The sequence below is a fragment of the Sander lucioperca genome, chromosome 16, assembly GCF_008315115.2.
Source record: "Sander lucioperca isolate FBNREF2018 chromosome 16, SLUC_FBN_1.2, whole genome shotgun sequence".
Lineage (NCBI taxonomy): Eukaryota > Metazoa > Chordata > Actinopteri > Perciformes > Percidae > Sander > Sander lucioperca.
The window spans coordinates 2,515,351-2,531,153 of record NC_050188.1 but is presented as its reverse complement, the minus strand read 5'-3'; the positions used below and the strand labels follow the sequence as shown (position 1 = coordinate 2,531,153).

The window sequence follows — 15,803 nt, the reverse complement described above, 5'->3', positions numbered from 1 at the left end:
CATCAAATCTGTAACATGGCAGGGCAAGACTACAATACCAAGCAACAGTGTGAAAACTGTAATGGTTCTGTAACACAGGTTTGTACTTCAGTGATTGCAATGATGCAATCAAATGCATTACATATACAATACAGCGGTTGACAAAAACAATGGCCACTATTGCCACAAGTAACATGTATGGAATAATGTTAAAAGATAAAACAGTAGCACTGTAATAGAGTATAACAGTAACACAACTAGGGGACAGTCACACAGTTAGCATACTCACTCTCAAGGTTGCTAACTTTTAATGATAGCTAACATTAACCGCCATAAGCTACTGGTCATACCAGTCCAAGTGAGGCTATAGTTGCTAAACCTCTGAGGGTATTAAATTGAACAAGGGTGCATTTTACTGCTTATCAATTCAGCTTTTAATTTATAAAAGGACGAATGTGTTATTTCTACTTTAAAAGATGTTAGATAGCCTCACTTCAAAAGGGCCAATGGCATGCTGACAGTGACCACTTTAATACGATAACACCCTATAAACCATTCCCTTTTCCAGTCAGTGATACTCACCAAAGTCTATACAGTGTTGACAAGTGCGGTACACTTACATTATTTCTAAGAAAGCTGTAAAAAGAACAAACTGTCACTGTAATAATTTCCTCCTTTACTCCTCTGGCATAAAATGTGAAAAGAGTCTGTTTTCAAGCTTTACCATTCTTTGCTATGAGGCAAATAATGGAATCTCTTCAATTCAGAATCTAGCTGTACATAAAACAACACTGAAAAATAAAAATGTCTAGATGCCCTCATAACAATAAAAAGAAAATGTCTAAACTTTGTTGGGGCAACATTCTCCGAACACATCAGTTGGGCCAAAAAACCCTCACATCTTCATATTAACAGCTGTTTTCTAAAGTCAGACAAGGACATTATTTGTCTTTGAATACCAGCTTGCCATTTCTTTTCCAGGTACCAGATGACACATCTAACAGGCAATTAATTACATTTTATTGTGCCCTCTAGAATTTAATTTATGCAAAAAACAATATATCAAAGTCCTACAAGTAAGGACTATGCCAGTATCACAGCAACGACTCTTTCCTTTCCCCCTCCATCGGTAACAAGGACGTTAGACAGACTGCTCCTTAGATGCAAACCCTACTGATAAATTAATTCATGTCACCATAGCAACAATCCAGCCACCCCCAGCTGCCAAGTAAAATCCCTTACCCAATCCTGCATTGTCACCCCCCGCTGACAGCATCTGACATGCTATGTGTGTGTGTGTGTGTGTGTGTGTGTGTGTGTGTGTGAGTGAGTGAGTGAGTGAGTGAGAGAGAGAGAGAGAGAGAGACAGAGTGAGTGAGTGAGTGAGTGAGTGAGTGAGTGAGAGAGAGAGAGAGAGAGCGAGAGAGAGAGAGGTGAGGGGGCGGCAAGGCGCGGCAGACTCCCTGTACCATCCTGGTTTGTCCCATTGGGCTTATCCCAGATCAGCAGGTGACCCACCACAGATTACTCCTGGAGTGTGACACACAGTGCTTAGTGTGTGTTTGAACCCCCACTGGGTGGTTTTCACCATTGTGTCCTCTGACACACTGCCACACTCCTCATCTACCTCTGATAGGGTGGCTTTATGGTACAGTTTCTTTTTCTGGGGTTTGAGGAAATTACTACACACTAAAAATAGAAAACTAATTACTACTAATTTGTGCTAGAAAAAGTAAAATGATCCCATCCAACCTGGTAGAATTATTTAGTTATTCATGAATTTCTAGCGATAGATTAATTCAGTTGCTCAGTTTGCAGTGTTTTCTTGTGTGTTACCTTGATGCAGAACTGGTAGTCTGCGGGAGCGTTGTGGAGCTTTCTTCCCGTGATGATGGTGAAGATGTTACTGTCCTCCAGATCTGACAGTAGCTGCAGGTGTCGGGGCTCCTGTTCAGTTGTGAGGAGACAAAGGGAAAGGGATGTCAGCAACAACATAGAGAAAAACATTATAGACTGCTTTAAACTATAACATTTGTTTTGGTTTATTTTGCTTTAGCAAAATGCTAAATTAAGATTTGAGTTGGGTTTTTTTCTCCCTTTTTTTGATTTAAGTTTTGTTCAATAAAAAAACAAGAAGCTGAGGTTTTCTTAGAGGCTACATCAAAACTGTAATGTTGCAACCACAAACAAGAATGATAAACATGAAAATTTACAAAAAAAGAAGAAAGGTTACACAATCATCAACAATTTGATCTTCTTCCTACCAGTTTTAGAATCAACACAGCAGAAATGAATCACCTTGGATGTTCCTTTAGTAGAGTAGTAGAGCCCGGAGCGTCGCAGGAACATGTAGAGTTTCTTCCAGGACCTGCGCCCAGGCTCTTTCACATACAGATAGCCCTGGATCTCTGGACAGCTGCTGGAGTTCAGAAAGTTCTGCAAAAACACACAAACAGCATCTATTGTGTTTCATCCTCAAAACTAGATGTTGTAAACCATTTAAACCATTTAAAAAAAGCATTGTGTTTAGAGATCGCAGTGGAATAATATGGCAGGTTTTTGTATATGCGCCCAAAAATCTGGCAGTGGGTGAATGTAATTAGCAGATTTCAGGAACTGTGTGTGTGCATGCATGCATATTTTTGGACGACCAGATGTCCTAACAAAGATAAAAGAAAAAAAAACCTCTTTAGGGAGAGCATTTTCCTGCTTTCGCTTTTTCGGGGTGGCTACTTAAAAGTTAGGAAGGAGGTTTAGGAATATAATTAGATTTAGGATTAATTTAGTTAAGGGTTAGGTAATGAATCAAGTCATTACATGTGTGCTATTCAAGATGAATGTGTCCCTTCACTGAGTCATCACCTCACCTGTAAGAGCTGTGACGGAGAGATTGAGCCTTCAGACTCCTGACACCAAGCCACCATCTGCTCTGGAAAAAAGTTCTGGATGGAAAAACACACAGAGAGACTGACAATGAGTGAGAGGGAAGAGAGAGAGAGAGAGAGAGAGAGAGAGAGAGAGAGAGAGAGAGAGAGAGAGGCACTAGAAACCACTTACTGCATATGCAAGCTCAGAGTGGGGTAGTGTTTCTTTATGCAGCATACGCCTCTCTTTCTGTGTGTGTGTGTGTGAGATGAGCACAGACTCAGAGACAAAGTGGTGGGGCGAGAGAGGTAGCTGAGTGTGTGTGTGTGTGAGAGAGAGAGAGAGAGAGAGAGAGAGAGAGAGAGAGAGAGAGAGAGAGAGAGAGGGCACTCCAACCTGGGAGTAGATGCAGTATGATCTCACCCGCTGATGTAATCCCCTTTAGCCAGCAGCGCTACTCTTAGCGTGATTGACAGGCCGCAGCCAGCACTCTGATGTTTTACTGTGCTCATTACCACAGAGCTGAGGTCACCTGCTGGCTCTGACACACACCTAAATCACCATGGCAATAATGTCACCGTATACACGGCCAGAGCATGCAACAGTAGAGCCCCATGCTGAGTCCACATCAGCTAAAGATGCCACGCAAACTGGCTAACGCTGACTCGCTGGCTATTACAGAGGCAGGTCTGTGTCCTTAAAATGAAGAACAACTTCACATTTTATATTTTCGCAATCTTATCCAAACAAATTCAAAAGAGTGCAAAAGTAGAATGAGCATTCAGCTTCGACATCACCAGGAAGAAGACAGAAATGGGTAAACCAGTGGGGAACCCTCAGGGCCCTCAGAGAGGGCCTAAGATATTCTAAAAAATATTTAAAAAGTCATCAGTTGTATTTTTTTTAATCAATTCATAATTTGACAATCAACATCTAAACGAAACGTTTTTCAGAAAATACACCCTTTAAATCTGCCTATTCAGTTTGTGTTGGAATGTGAAGGGTTAAATTAATTGTCGACCTATCAGAATATTGCTGCCTCTGCAGTAATATTGGGGGAATGAGGATTGGCATTTTGCTTAAGAAATCAGCTATTTTTTGTTTTGGTGTTAACTCTCACTCTCTCCATGCGGTTTGATCGTTGAATTGCCAAGGCTGGACCAGCATCTTAATTTTTGTTTCAGAGCTGGAATTGTCATAAATAACTTTTGCAGTACTAGGCTATAAGCGAGGACACAATAAGCTAGGCTGGTAGTTTTCTTTTTTCCCTGACTTCGCTAACCCACCAAACAGTTATGTACTCAGAGACGACACAAAGAGAGCATTGTGTAAAGGCTGTTATGGGACAATAAGGGGCTTTTATTAACTATGACAAATTATTTGTCAGACGTGACAAGGTATACATTTTTTTAAATAAATTGTAGAATTGATCCGTGTACATACTGTAACTACAGTAGGCTATGGAGCTTGATGCAATAGGCATGATAAACATTGAATATTTTTAGATATATTTTATATATTTATCCAATACTTTAGTTATAACCAAATACTTGCATAACTGATAACATTCCCATCAGCCTCAGCTGTACTTTGTGTTTTGTGCTAATTACCAAATGTTAGCATGCTAACACACCAAACAGATTTTGAACATGGTAAAGCTCATGCCTGCTAAACATCAGCTATCAGCATCCAAAGGATATCAAATAAAACAAAGTGCTGCTTGGCACGATGTCACGTAAATTGTGGGAGTGCAGATTGCTTATTTACACAACAGTTGCTAAAGACCAAGCTACTCGCTAGCTTGAGAGCATTGACAAGCCCACCATGACGAGAGAGCAGTGGCGGAGGCAATGTTACGTGATTTGGTCGCTTCCAGTGGGTCTTCTCTGACTAGTTTCGTCTATCCTTGTGTCACACATATATATATACACATATACATACACATATACATACACATATATATGAAAGAATAGTGGCTGTTTGGGCTTTGCAGTTGGATAATAATTTACTGTTAAATAAAAAGTCAAAAACAAGATTTAAATATTTTTGACATGATCTGTCCCTACAACAAAAATACAACATGGTGACTATATATCAGTAGCAGTGTCATAACTAAGTCATTGGTTTATTACCACTTACTTGCCAAACCAATGACATATTTTATATATATATTATATTATATTTTGTGTTTAGTGCTATTTAGCTCATGTTAGCATGCTAAGTCACTGAACTAAGATGGTGAACATTATCCCTGCTAAACATCAGCATGTTAGCAGTGACATTTAGTGTTGTTCATGAGCATGTTGGCATGATGACATTAGCATTTAGCTGGAAGGACCGTTTGTACCAAAAAGAGCCTAAAAGAGCTGCTAGTATTGCTGTAGACTCGTCATATTGTTGTGACTATCAATGAACATTTTGAGGGGGAAATTATATTTCTGTGCTACAGAGTGTTTATCAGCCCACCTTGAAAAATATTTCGTTGGAGACACTAGGATTTTTTTTTTTGGCTTAAAACAACCAAATTTAAAGGTTTTAAATATCAGCAGCTCCAACCCCAAAATATCAAGGCTGAAAAATCGGCTGGACCCCAGCTGTGTGTGTGGGTGTGTGGGAATGCGTGCTAAACCGAATCAGTCACAGAAATGACTTTTTAGGGATGCAAGAGACTCACCAGGGGGTTCCTGAAGAATTCATATTTGGCATAGTTCTTTCTGAAGAGGAATTTACTGTCGCTGCTCATGGAGGCTTGAACCTGAACCACCAGCTCGTGGTCCTCCAGACATCTTTCTGTATGAGGACACAGACGGACAGTGTTAGTCCTCAACGGGGTTATGTTTTCCTCAAGGATGTAACTGGAGGCAAACACAGACATCTTAAAATCAGTGTAAACTGCTTTAGGGCTTACTCATATGTTAAAAATCATTTATTCAATCAAAAAGGCATTTTAACAATATAATTGACACTAATTAGAGTTCCACTCTTTATCATTCTCTCTTTTTTTTTTAAGTATGATCTGCAGCATAACAAGCAGCTCTTCTGCATGCATTTCCTCTCCCTTCCTTCATTTTTCTCTTCTCTTTTTAACATTGAAAGTATATTCTGAGATGTCCTTGTCAATTGGTATAAATTGGAAAGAATGAGTCTTTTAAGCAGTGAAAATAGAGTGCACCACCTTTTCTCACATAAATCTCCATGATGTAATTTCATAGTAAAAGTTATAGTTAGCAGTACTTGCCTTATACACTGCATCTTGTGTGATAACTGACACTAAGCACAAACATATCACCAGTTCTACTGTTATTGTATACAATGACACAGCAATACAAATACATGGCCTGTTACTAAGAGACGAGCAAGGGAATAAGAGGTTAAATGAGGAGGGACTGTGAAAAGAAAAAGCACTGTGAGGCAGGGAGGGAGGAGGTGAAGGTGGAGAAGTGATATGACATGGAGAGGGGGGAGGAGAAGGAGGAGGAGGAGGTGGTGGTGAGGGCATTGCAGGAAGATGATGTCATGTATTTAGGCTGATTGCTGAGAGCAGCGAAGCCATAAGCAAAGTACAAGCCACAGACAAACACACAACCACACATTAAGAGCTCACACAGGCCTAACCTGCTCACTGTGCACCACAGAGGCACAATTATTTTCTTTCTGTGTGTGTGTGTGTGTGTGTGTGTGTGTGTGTGTGTGTGTGTGTGTGTGTGTGTGTGTGTGTGTGTGTGTGTGTGTGTATGTGTATGTGTGTGTGTGTGTGTGTGTGTGTGTGTGTGTGTGTGAATGTGTAACTATATTCGTGGGGTCCAAAAACCGTGAATACAGTATACTTGTGGGGTCAGGACAGCTTTGTGGGGCCAAAATGTTGGACCCCACAACTTTAAAGGGCTGTTTGAGGGTTAAGACTTGGTTTTAGGATTAGGGTTAGAATTAGGTTATGGTTAGGGTTAGGGTAAGGGTTAAGGTTAGGCATTTAGTTGTGATGGTTAAGGTTAGGGTAAGGGGATAGGGAATGCATTATGTCAATGACGGGTCCCCACAAAGATAGTGAAACGCACTGTGTGTGTGTGTGTGTGTGTGTGTGTGTGTGTGTGTGTGTGTGTTCAGCCCTCTTTCTTGAAGTTGATTGTATATGATCTCAGAGTGAGGCCGCTTACAAATAGCGACAGGATGGTCCAGTTCTGCATGGACACACACACACACACACACACACACACGCAATATGATAGCAACCGGGATTTAGCACTAAATCTGCCTTCCAGATTAACTCACAAAGTCTTGTTTAATTAAGACAAAAAATACACACACACACACACACACACACACACACACACACATTTTTCTTGCTGAAAAAATATTCTGGCTACAGTTTAGGGTGTAAATGTCTGAGTTCTTTTTGAGTGTGTGTGTGTGTGTGTGTGTGTGTGTGTGTGTGTGTGTGTGTGTACGCTGGCTGCAAGCAGGGGATTTTTTTTGTGGAGGGTTAAGGAAAGATTCATTGGCTGGGAAGGGTAGGGGCTCGTCCGACAGAGAAACGCAATTGGTTCCTTCCAGCTGGGGTATGACGCTTTAGTCCAGGCCTCTCCCTCCCCCCCTTAATCTCTCCCTCTCTTTCTCTCTTTTGCTCTCTCTCTCTTCGTCTCTCTCTCACTCTTTTTCCCTTCCTCCCTCTCCTCACCTCACATTCCATCTCTCCAGTGCACCTTTTTCAGAAACGCAGATCAAGCAGCAAAGCACAAAGCAATCCTTTGACTTTAAAAATACGACTCGAGAGTAGGAAATTCTCACCAAGGACAAAGACAGACCCAGGAGAAAAAAAATGAAAACATAAATAAAGCTTCAAACGCAGACACTGCAAAAGTGAAGAAGCAAAGCATGAGTCTTATGTTTTCGTTTTTTCTCTTCCCCTGAGCTAATTATTGGGAGGGAACAGGCATGTAAGCGGAACATGGAAAATGCTTAATCCTACAACCAACACACCTCCCTCCCTGAGCCGTATAGAAGGCATACAAGCACTGGTGCCATGCTCAAGTGAACATACACACAAGAGAGTATTCCCAACCACACACACACACGGATGTAGTGGAAGGTAAATGCTCCATAATTAATTGTACCCTTCTTTTATACACTTTCTCAAGGCTGGTTTAAACATAACATATTTCCTGGTATGCATCACAGTTGTCTACTGAACGACATAGCCTTTTACAGAAAAAAGAGCAAAAATGTTGGCTCTTTTTGGAAAATATAATTGATAATGTAACAAATTTTGACTCATATTAGTGGTGGGTCGCCTGACTGCTGTTGTATCACCCTATCATAAACTGCTACACTACTGCACATAACCAACCCAGATACAGAGAGGCACAAAGTAGTATCAAAAGTAGATTGATGTTCATTTTTGCCAAAAGGAGCATGAATATAGACACAAGAGTCTGCCAAATCCATGCCTGTGTGCACACACACACTCACCATATACAGTATACATACACACACATTCTTACCGAGGCCAAGGACGGGGTGGTGCTCCACCAGACTCCAGGCGTTGTCATCCAGACAGTGGCTCTTATAGACCAGGAGCTGACACACATCTCTGGCCGTCATGTCTGCTGGGATCTCCAAAACTTTACCGGCCCCATCCTCACTCCACACCTTCACTATCTGGAAACACATGGGAATAATAATGGGAATGTGGATACAAGAGCAGTGAAGGTCATGTTTTGACAGGCTGGAGAAAGTCTAATAAGAGTCACAGGGCGTGATGTGTCCTGAGCCACTTTCGGGTATTTGAATCCGCAAGAGAAAAGGGAGAATGTTTCAGATTAGAGGTTACATTTACCTCCATACCCAGGTGCTTTGTCAAGTCCACTCTTAAAAAGTCCTGTTCATATGATTTTATCACTCCAACATGAGAACCGCTTAAAAAAAAGGCAGAAGGATGACGTCCAGGAAAGGTTGGCCAGCACTGTGCTCTCAGTTCAACTCTTTTTCCACGGCTAAACCAAACTCACTCACATCCACCGATATGCATGTAAACCTGCTCGCGCACAAACCACAATAACATGTTTTCTGTCACATGCAAGAATATCTGCAATCGGAAAAGGAGAAAAAACAAATATTCACACTTGGACAGTAAAATAAAACGATGTATTTACACATCTTGCATTTTGTCCTTAAAAATTTCATCGCTGGGAGCAGCAAGCGGGTACAGTTCAAAGCACGAGTACCTCCCATTGTTGCGCCATTTTGAACCATATCAGCCAAGTGCCCAAAGTGAAATTTAAACCGGGTGTAATTTTGTCTTCTCTGAGTGTGTTGCTGCACAGATAACCACAGACCAGCTGCTTCACACCACTGTATTATGAGCAGATTCACCCACGCCACAGAGAGCTCGCTACCACATGCAGCGCAACACATAAATATGAGCAAATTAACATTGGAAAGTGCCTGAAAACCACACAGACGATTCAGATTATCTTCCATATATCAGAAGGAAATTGTGTGTGTGTGCGCGCGTGTATGTGTGTGTCTCCTTACACACCCACATACTTAACATCTTCTGTCCACGGCAGGGATTCTGCTGCCCTGCACGTCACACAAAACCACCGGGGAACAACTGTTGAAAATTACATGAGACAAGACACAAATAGGGTGATGGGTAAGGTCTGGAAGTAGGGTATGGAAAATTAAGTCGAACATTGGCACCACAAAGTAGAAACAAACAAAACACCAAAAACCGACAGCAACGGCGGCCTAGAAATGACACAAAAAACCCAGCACAGTGTTGCAAATAGAGACTCCAAATGCAACCAGAAACAACGTCACAGCGCTCTCTGCCCCTGCAAAGCCAGAAGACCTCCTCTCTTCCCTCACGCCCCCGTACGAAAAAAGTGATTTCATGACGCATGAGTTTTGCTTGAAAAAAGTTTTAGAAACAGTGACGGTGGGAAAATGCAAAGGTCCTCATCGCTGCAAAGTGATAACCGCAAACACACGTACACCCACGCAGCTCCCGACAGACATCCGGAAAAGAAAGGAACGCGCATACAAGTCTCTTACCTCCACAGCCTGAAATAGGCAACAGTCTGGAGAGCAGGATGGCATTTTCACACTGAGACGCCTTCCAGTGACACAGAGAGACAGAGGGAGAGAGGGAGAGAGAGGAAGGGTGGGAGGAGGAGGAGGGGAGGAGAGGGAGGGAAGGAAGTCAGGAAGAGAGGGAGGGAGGGACAGATTGGCAAGGAGAATGAGAGGTAAGAGGGAAGAGGGGGGAGAGGGAGGAAGTGACAGAGGAAGGACGAGAGTGAAAGAGAGACAGAGCAAAAGAGAGACAGCCTGCTCCTTCTTCTCGTGCTGGGCAGCATAAAGGCTGAGCTGCAAAGAGTGGTATGAGCCGCCGCTCTTCTCCTCCCTCCTCCTCCTCCCCTTCCTCCTCCTCCCCCTCCTCCTCACACTGGATTAACCCAGTGTGGGATTTTTAAAAGGTGAGCTGCTACCTGTCACGTACTCTACACTCTTATCTTCAGGGCTACGTTCAAATCCTCTCATCCCTCCCAAAAAAGATCACCATCAGCTCCTTTTACCGATAGCGCCGCACCAAAAGTAATAGTCTTTCTCTCTAAAACACGCCCATAACTCCACACACACGCACGCACACACACACACACACACACACACACACACACACACGGATAGAGGGAAACCAGCTCAAACTACTAAGCCAATCACTGAAAACATACACACACATCCCTTATTCTTATGCATCCACTGACATTTGCTTTGAGCTGCCTGACGGTTTTAATTTCTACCCCCTCCCTCCTATCCTCTTCTTCAGCAGTATGTGAAATACTATGAGAGAGTGTTAGGACCAGAGCAACATGTGTAACGCACACTCACGGCTTCGAGGTTTGCAAAGAAGGCAATTGAAAAAAAAACGGTGGGGTGATTCGATATGAAGCTGTAGGGATCACGTGTCGGGCGTTTGGGCTTTGCTGAGGGGGGTCAAGGGAGGGGTAGGGATGGGGTTGGGGGGAAGAGGTGGTTGCTCAGCAAATCTGCCCTGCCAAGAGAGAGAGAGAGAGAGAGAGAAAGAAAGAAATAGAGAAAAAGAAAAGAGCTATGGAGGAATGTCAGTAATGCAATACTGAGTCATAATAAGGCGCATGTGTAGAGTGCAGGCCAACCCAGCTGGCCCCTAATACAGTGTGCATGAGAACTATGAGCCGTACACACACACACACACACACACACACACACACACACACACACACACACACACAGACACAGACACAGACACACACTTAAAAGAGGAAGATAAAATGTAAACTATGACAACCAGCTCCGGCAGTTTTTTTTAATTTCACTGCTCGGCTTTTTCCTCCAGTCTCATGCTGCAGCTTTGCAGCCATCTGGGGAGCGGTATAACTCTGGGCTCTTACATGTAAAAGAAAGGGAGATAACAAGCTCACTTTCCTTCGGTTTAATCTCCCCTTTCTTTCTAATTTTTCTATTTCTGTTTCCATTTGTTCGTTTACTTGTTCTTTAACTTTCTAACAAGTTAAAGACCCCCCGATTTCCCTTCCCCCACTTCACTCTTTTTCTCTCCACGAGAGGTGGGTGAGGGGTGGAAACGTACAGGGTTATTGGTCTCCTATGCTGCTTATAGCAACACACACACAAACCATAGCATATTGGATTGAAGGGTCATGGACAGACACCTGCATGCCTATAAACAAACACATACACACAAGCACAGTGTGTACGGGGTCAGAGGTCAAACACAATAATCTGCGCCAGGGTCAGGCCCACTTGACCGAGAGGTTTATGGGCCCCTAAACCTATCAAGCTGTAGGTAAACACACACACACACACACACACACACACACACACACACACACCAAATGCACACACTCACATAAGCTAACACAGGCAGTAAACTGGTTGTCTTAAGCCAGAGCAGATCTGTTCCACGGTAATACGACCCACTGATTGTAAAAAACAATCTTAATTCATTCATAGATAGGGGGGTGCAGGGGTAGTGATGGCCACTATCTTTTTAATGCATTCTGGAATGTTTTATTATTTACAAACCATTGTGGCAAAAGATAATATAAAACTTACAAATGAATGTAATGTAATGACTGGATTTAGAGGTTGACGTGGTTTGACAGCAGGAAAACAAACCTGGAAGAAAAATGATAAAAACTTAGATGCAAAAAAAGCAATAATGTGGAAAATTGTAAATGGCAATTTATTTGCTGCACTACAGAAAAATTAACGGCAAGTAATTACTACTTGGAGTATTGAAAACATAGTAAAGCATACAAAGAAATATAGTGTGTGATGAAAAATGATTTGATAAAAACTGGAGAAAAAAATGATGTCATGTACATTATGAATGTAGATTGCCAAGAAAAAGAAAGTAAAACCTTTGCAATTAACTACATTTATGCACAATGTATCCATTAAATGTGGTCTAATCTTGATCAAAGTCACTATAATAGAAATAATACTCTATCATAAACTAATAACACTCAAATACTTTGTGAATTGGCATATTTATTAAATATTCCAATGTTAAAAATCCAAATAGGAAAGAGTATGTGAACCTCTTTACAAGAGACCTTAAAAAGCTACTACAAGTCAGATATTCCCATCAATGAATTGAAATTGTAGATAGTGCTTAGTAGTGCCTTGTTCTTTACAAAACACATGAAAAATATTGATTACTGACACTCATCTCTTCACAAGCTGATGCGAACCATCCCTCATTCACATGTGCTTTCAGAAAAAAGCAAAAAGCTAGATGGCAAAAAAAAGGTAATAAAAAAAAGTGGAAGAGAACGCCTGGGTCACATGGTGTGTTCCATTTGTAATTGGAAGTCGGAATTTTTTGAGTTCTAAGTCGGAAACATGTCCCCCTGAAGTCAGATTTCAGAGTTTGGAAGTCGGAGAACCTTACAGAACCCCGAGCAAGCCGCTGCTCCGTGCACCAACAGCAGTGAAAGCTGTGGTAATATACAGTTTATTAGCACTTCTGTCTTATTTGTCTATCATTAAATACAGTACTGTCCAACTTCTATCTGTGGACATGTTACGCTGTTTGTATAGACAAAAAAACAGCCTAATGCATTGTTATAAATGGTATCGCTAACATTGGATAGAGCAAACCCCACGGTGAAATTCGACTTGTTTTAATGGAACACCATCAACTCGGGTGTGACGTCATTCCCAGCTCAGCCCTCCAACTTCTGACGTAAATGGAACGCACTAACACTTAAGGACCTGATTTTTTTTTTACAAGTTTAAGTTTTAGGGTAGCTGTCAGTTATCTGAGGCTTCATAGAAGTTGTAAGATGTAACACGAAAATGCCATCAAACACAGTGAAACATTAACTACAAAATGGCTTAAACATGAGAAAAGTAATGTTTCAGAATAGTTAAAGGGATAGTTTGGATATTTTTGAAGTGGGGTTGTATGAGGTACTTATCCATAGTCAGTGTATTACCTACAGTAGATCACTATATTTAGAATGTTTCACCGCTTTACCTTGCTGTCAGACAGCTCTGTTTAAGTTTACACAGGGGGAACTGAAAACGTTATCTATGATCTCTTGAAAGCCACCAGACTCCTTTGACAAAACTAGTAATTTTACCTCGCAGAACACGTGAGTTGCTGTCCTACCGCTGCCTCAATCGGTTAGTTTAGTATTACTTCCAGACAAATCTGTAAGTTATTTTTTCTGAAGATGTATATATTACCTGCCAATTATTCTACTGTAAATGGCGTAACATTTTTACTAAATGGCTATAGATATTCATTTAACAGCCAATTCTTAGATTGTCCTGCAATAGTAGAAATTATTATAGCAGCAACTACAAACCACTGTTGGAGGCTTCCATTGTAGACTAACACACCCATCACCAATGTCAGCATTTGAAGGCTGGTTGGTGGTGACTTCCCACCCTGGTCTAATACAGCATCAGTTGTCTTTCATGTCTGTGAGTGGTCGGGTTTCAGGCCAGACAGAGCTGATTAGCTCTGCAGACAGGCCAAACTCAATTTCACCTCACTGGAGCGCCACCACAAAGCCTCAGTGAGTGGCTCACCTCCCCACCCCCCCCATGACCCAACACTGGCATGACACCATCTCTCTCTCTCTCTCTCTCTCTCTCTCTCTCTCTCTCAGACAGAAAGCCTCCGACGTCTAATACTTAGTCCTGGGAATCCCTTCTTGTGTAAGTATCACCCAAAGTTTTTACTAAATAAAGTCATGTGGGCGTTGGTGCAATTTATCCAATAAAACAGAACTTGGCATATAGAAATAAAACTTTAGATTTGGCAGAAATGTTTACACAGTGATTTATTTTTCCATGCAAAGATCCCATCCACCCATCATCTTTAATCCAATTTGTGTGGTCTGAGAAGGAAACACAAAGCTCTGCATCCACAGAATGAATGCCTGCTGCATAGTTTGGTCATGTACAATAACATTGATATCATATGATAAAATCCCAATAAAACTCCCTCTTCAGGAATTTACATTTTATCTTTTGTCCAAAAGCCTAATTTTAATAATGGTTTAATCAGTGTTGCAATCAGATGCAGACAATCAGAATTCCTGGCTCCCCTCAAAGTTCATCTAGATATTGTACACTAACAACCGAGGTTCTGAGGTGCCTTAAACAATCAGTTCTCATCATTATCTAGTTGCATTTTCTATAGTTTCTACAGGAAGAACTGAATGTTTCATCAAGTTCTAGTTTGACATTCCACATGTAATCCTCCGACAGCACATTCAAGTGTGTGTGTGTGTGTGCGTGCGTGCGTGAGTGCGTGCCCGTGTGCAAGTGTGTGAAGCGTAAAATAAAAGCAGCAAAGCAAAGAAGAGTATGTTCCCTGATAAATTACAAAGTTGCGTCATTACATTGCCACGGCTTTGAAAACATTTACTGCTTGGCAGAAACTCAAAATGTCCTGTAAATCTTCATTACACACACATGCACCTGATCTGATTGCAGTGGGTCAGCAGACCTTTGCGTGCAGAAGTTCATCAGCTGACCACAGACAGAGAGGGAGGTATGAGTCTTAAACTCGGAGAGTGTGTGACTCTGACTCAAGAGCCTTAATTTAGTTTTTGTGACACTGCTACAGCATATATACTGTAGCCATAGATTTAAAAATAAATAAATAAGTAACTGTCTTATCAGCTATTAAAACTCTTTTCAAGCAAATTAGAATAAGAATAATGCATATAGTAAAATACAGTATTATCAAATCACTAAGCACAGACCGGCTATTAAAAGACAACCAGAAGGCAAACATTGTAAAAATGTGAGGGACAATGTTGTTTAGCGTAAGGTTCAGAGTGGTCACACAACGGCTCAACATCAACAATGCTGAATTATCTCAAAAAGCATCCACCAATTTCAAGCAAGGAGGATGGAGGGGAAAAGGTGTGACAAGTCCATCACAACATTAGCTCCAGACATGTATTAGATATCAAAGACAAATAAAAAAAAATTCTTCTGATTTTGTCGCTAGAGGGAAAGTCTGGGGATCTCCAAAATGTGGCATTAACGTCCGTGACAAATTTTATGGCAACCCATCCGATAGCTTTTGATCTAGCGGTGCTAGAGGAAAAGTCAGGAGATCACTAAAGGCATTAGGATAATGTCTTTGCAAAATTTCACGGCAGTTCATCTAATAGTTGTTGAGGTATTGCAGTCAGGACAAAGTGGTGGACCGACCAAACCGACCAACATTGCCATCCCTAGATGTGCTGGCATTGCTAAAAAAGAAAAACACCCAAATGATCAGAGTGTAAATGTTTGTTAAATTTCACAAGCACCAAATATTTTAATAATGAGATCATGCACTGAATAACACTCTTTCACATCCTTTTTTTTCATTAAAACCCTTGTTCCACAGGGAGGTCAGAGGTCAGGGTCATTTAAAGAGCAGT

The 15,803-nt window shown here is 41.5% G+C and overlaps 1 protein-coding gene across 7 annotated transcripts in view; it reads right to left on the bottom strand.

Annotated features, from left to right (window-relative positions):
- Window positions 1-15,803, bottom strand: part of LOC116041221 (growth factor receptor-bound protein 10-like) — a 90,529-nt gene that overhangs the window by 53,132 nt on the left and 21,594 nt on the right. For 4 of the 7 annotated variants that reach the window (XR_004102872.2, XM_031287100.2, XM_035993085.1 and 1 more), the window contains 5 exons: window positions 8,343-8,499; window positions 5,519-5,634; window positions 2,847-2,921; window positions 2,278-2,415; window positions 1,816-1,926 (listed from right to left, as the gene is read on the bottom strand). Coding sequence is in view for 6 of the 7 variants with exons in the window: in XM_031287100.2 (XP_031142960.1) it covers window positions 1,816-1,926; window positions 2,278-2,415; window positions 2,847-2,921; window positions 5,519-5,634; window positions 8,343-8,499 (597 nt within the window). In the remaining variant the exon portion in view is untranslated. The other 3 variants (XM_031287103.2, XM_031287104.2, XM_031287105.2) reach the window with 3 other exon arrangements.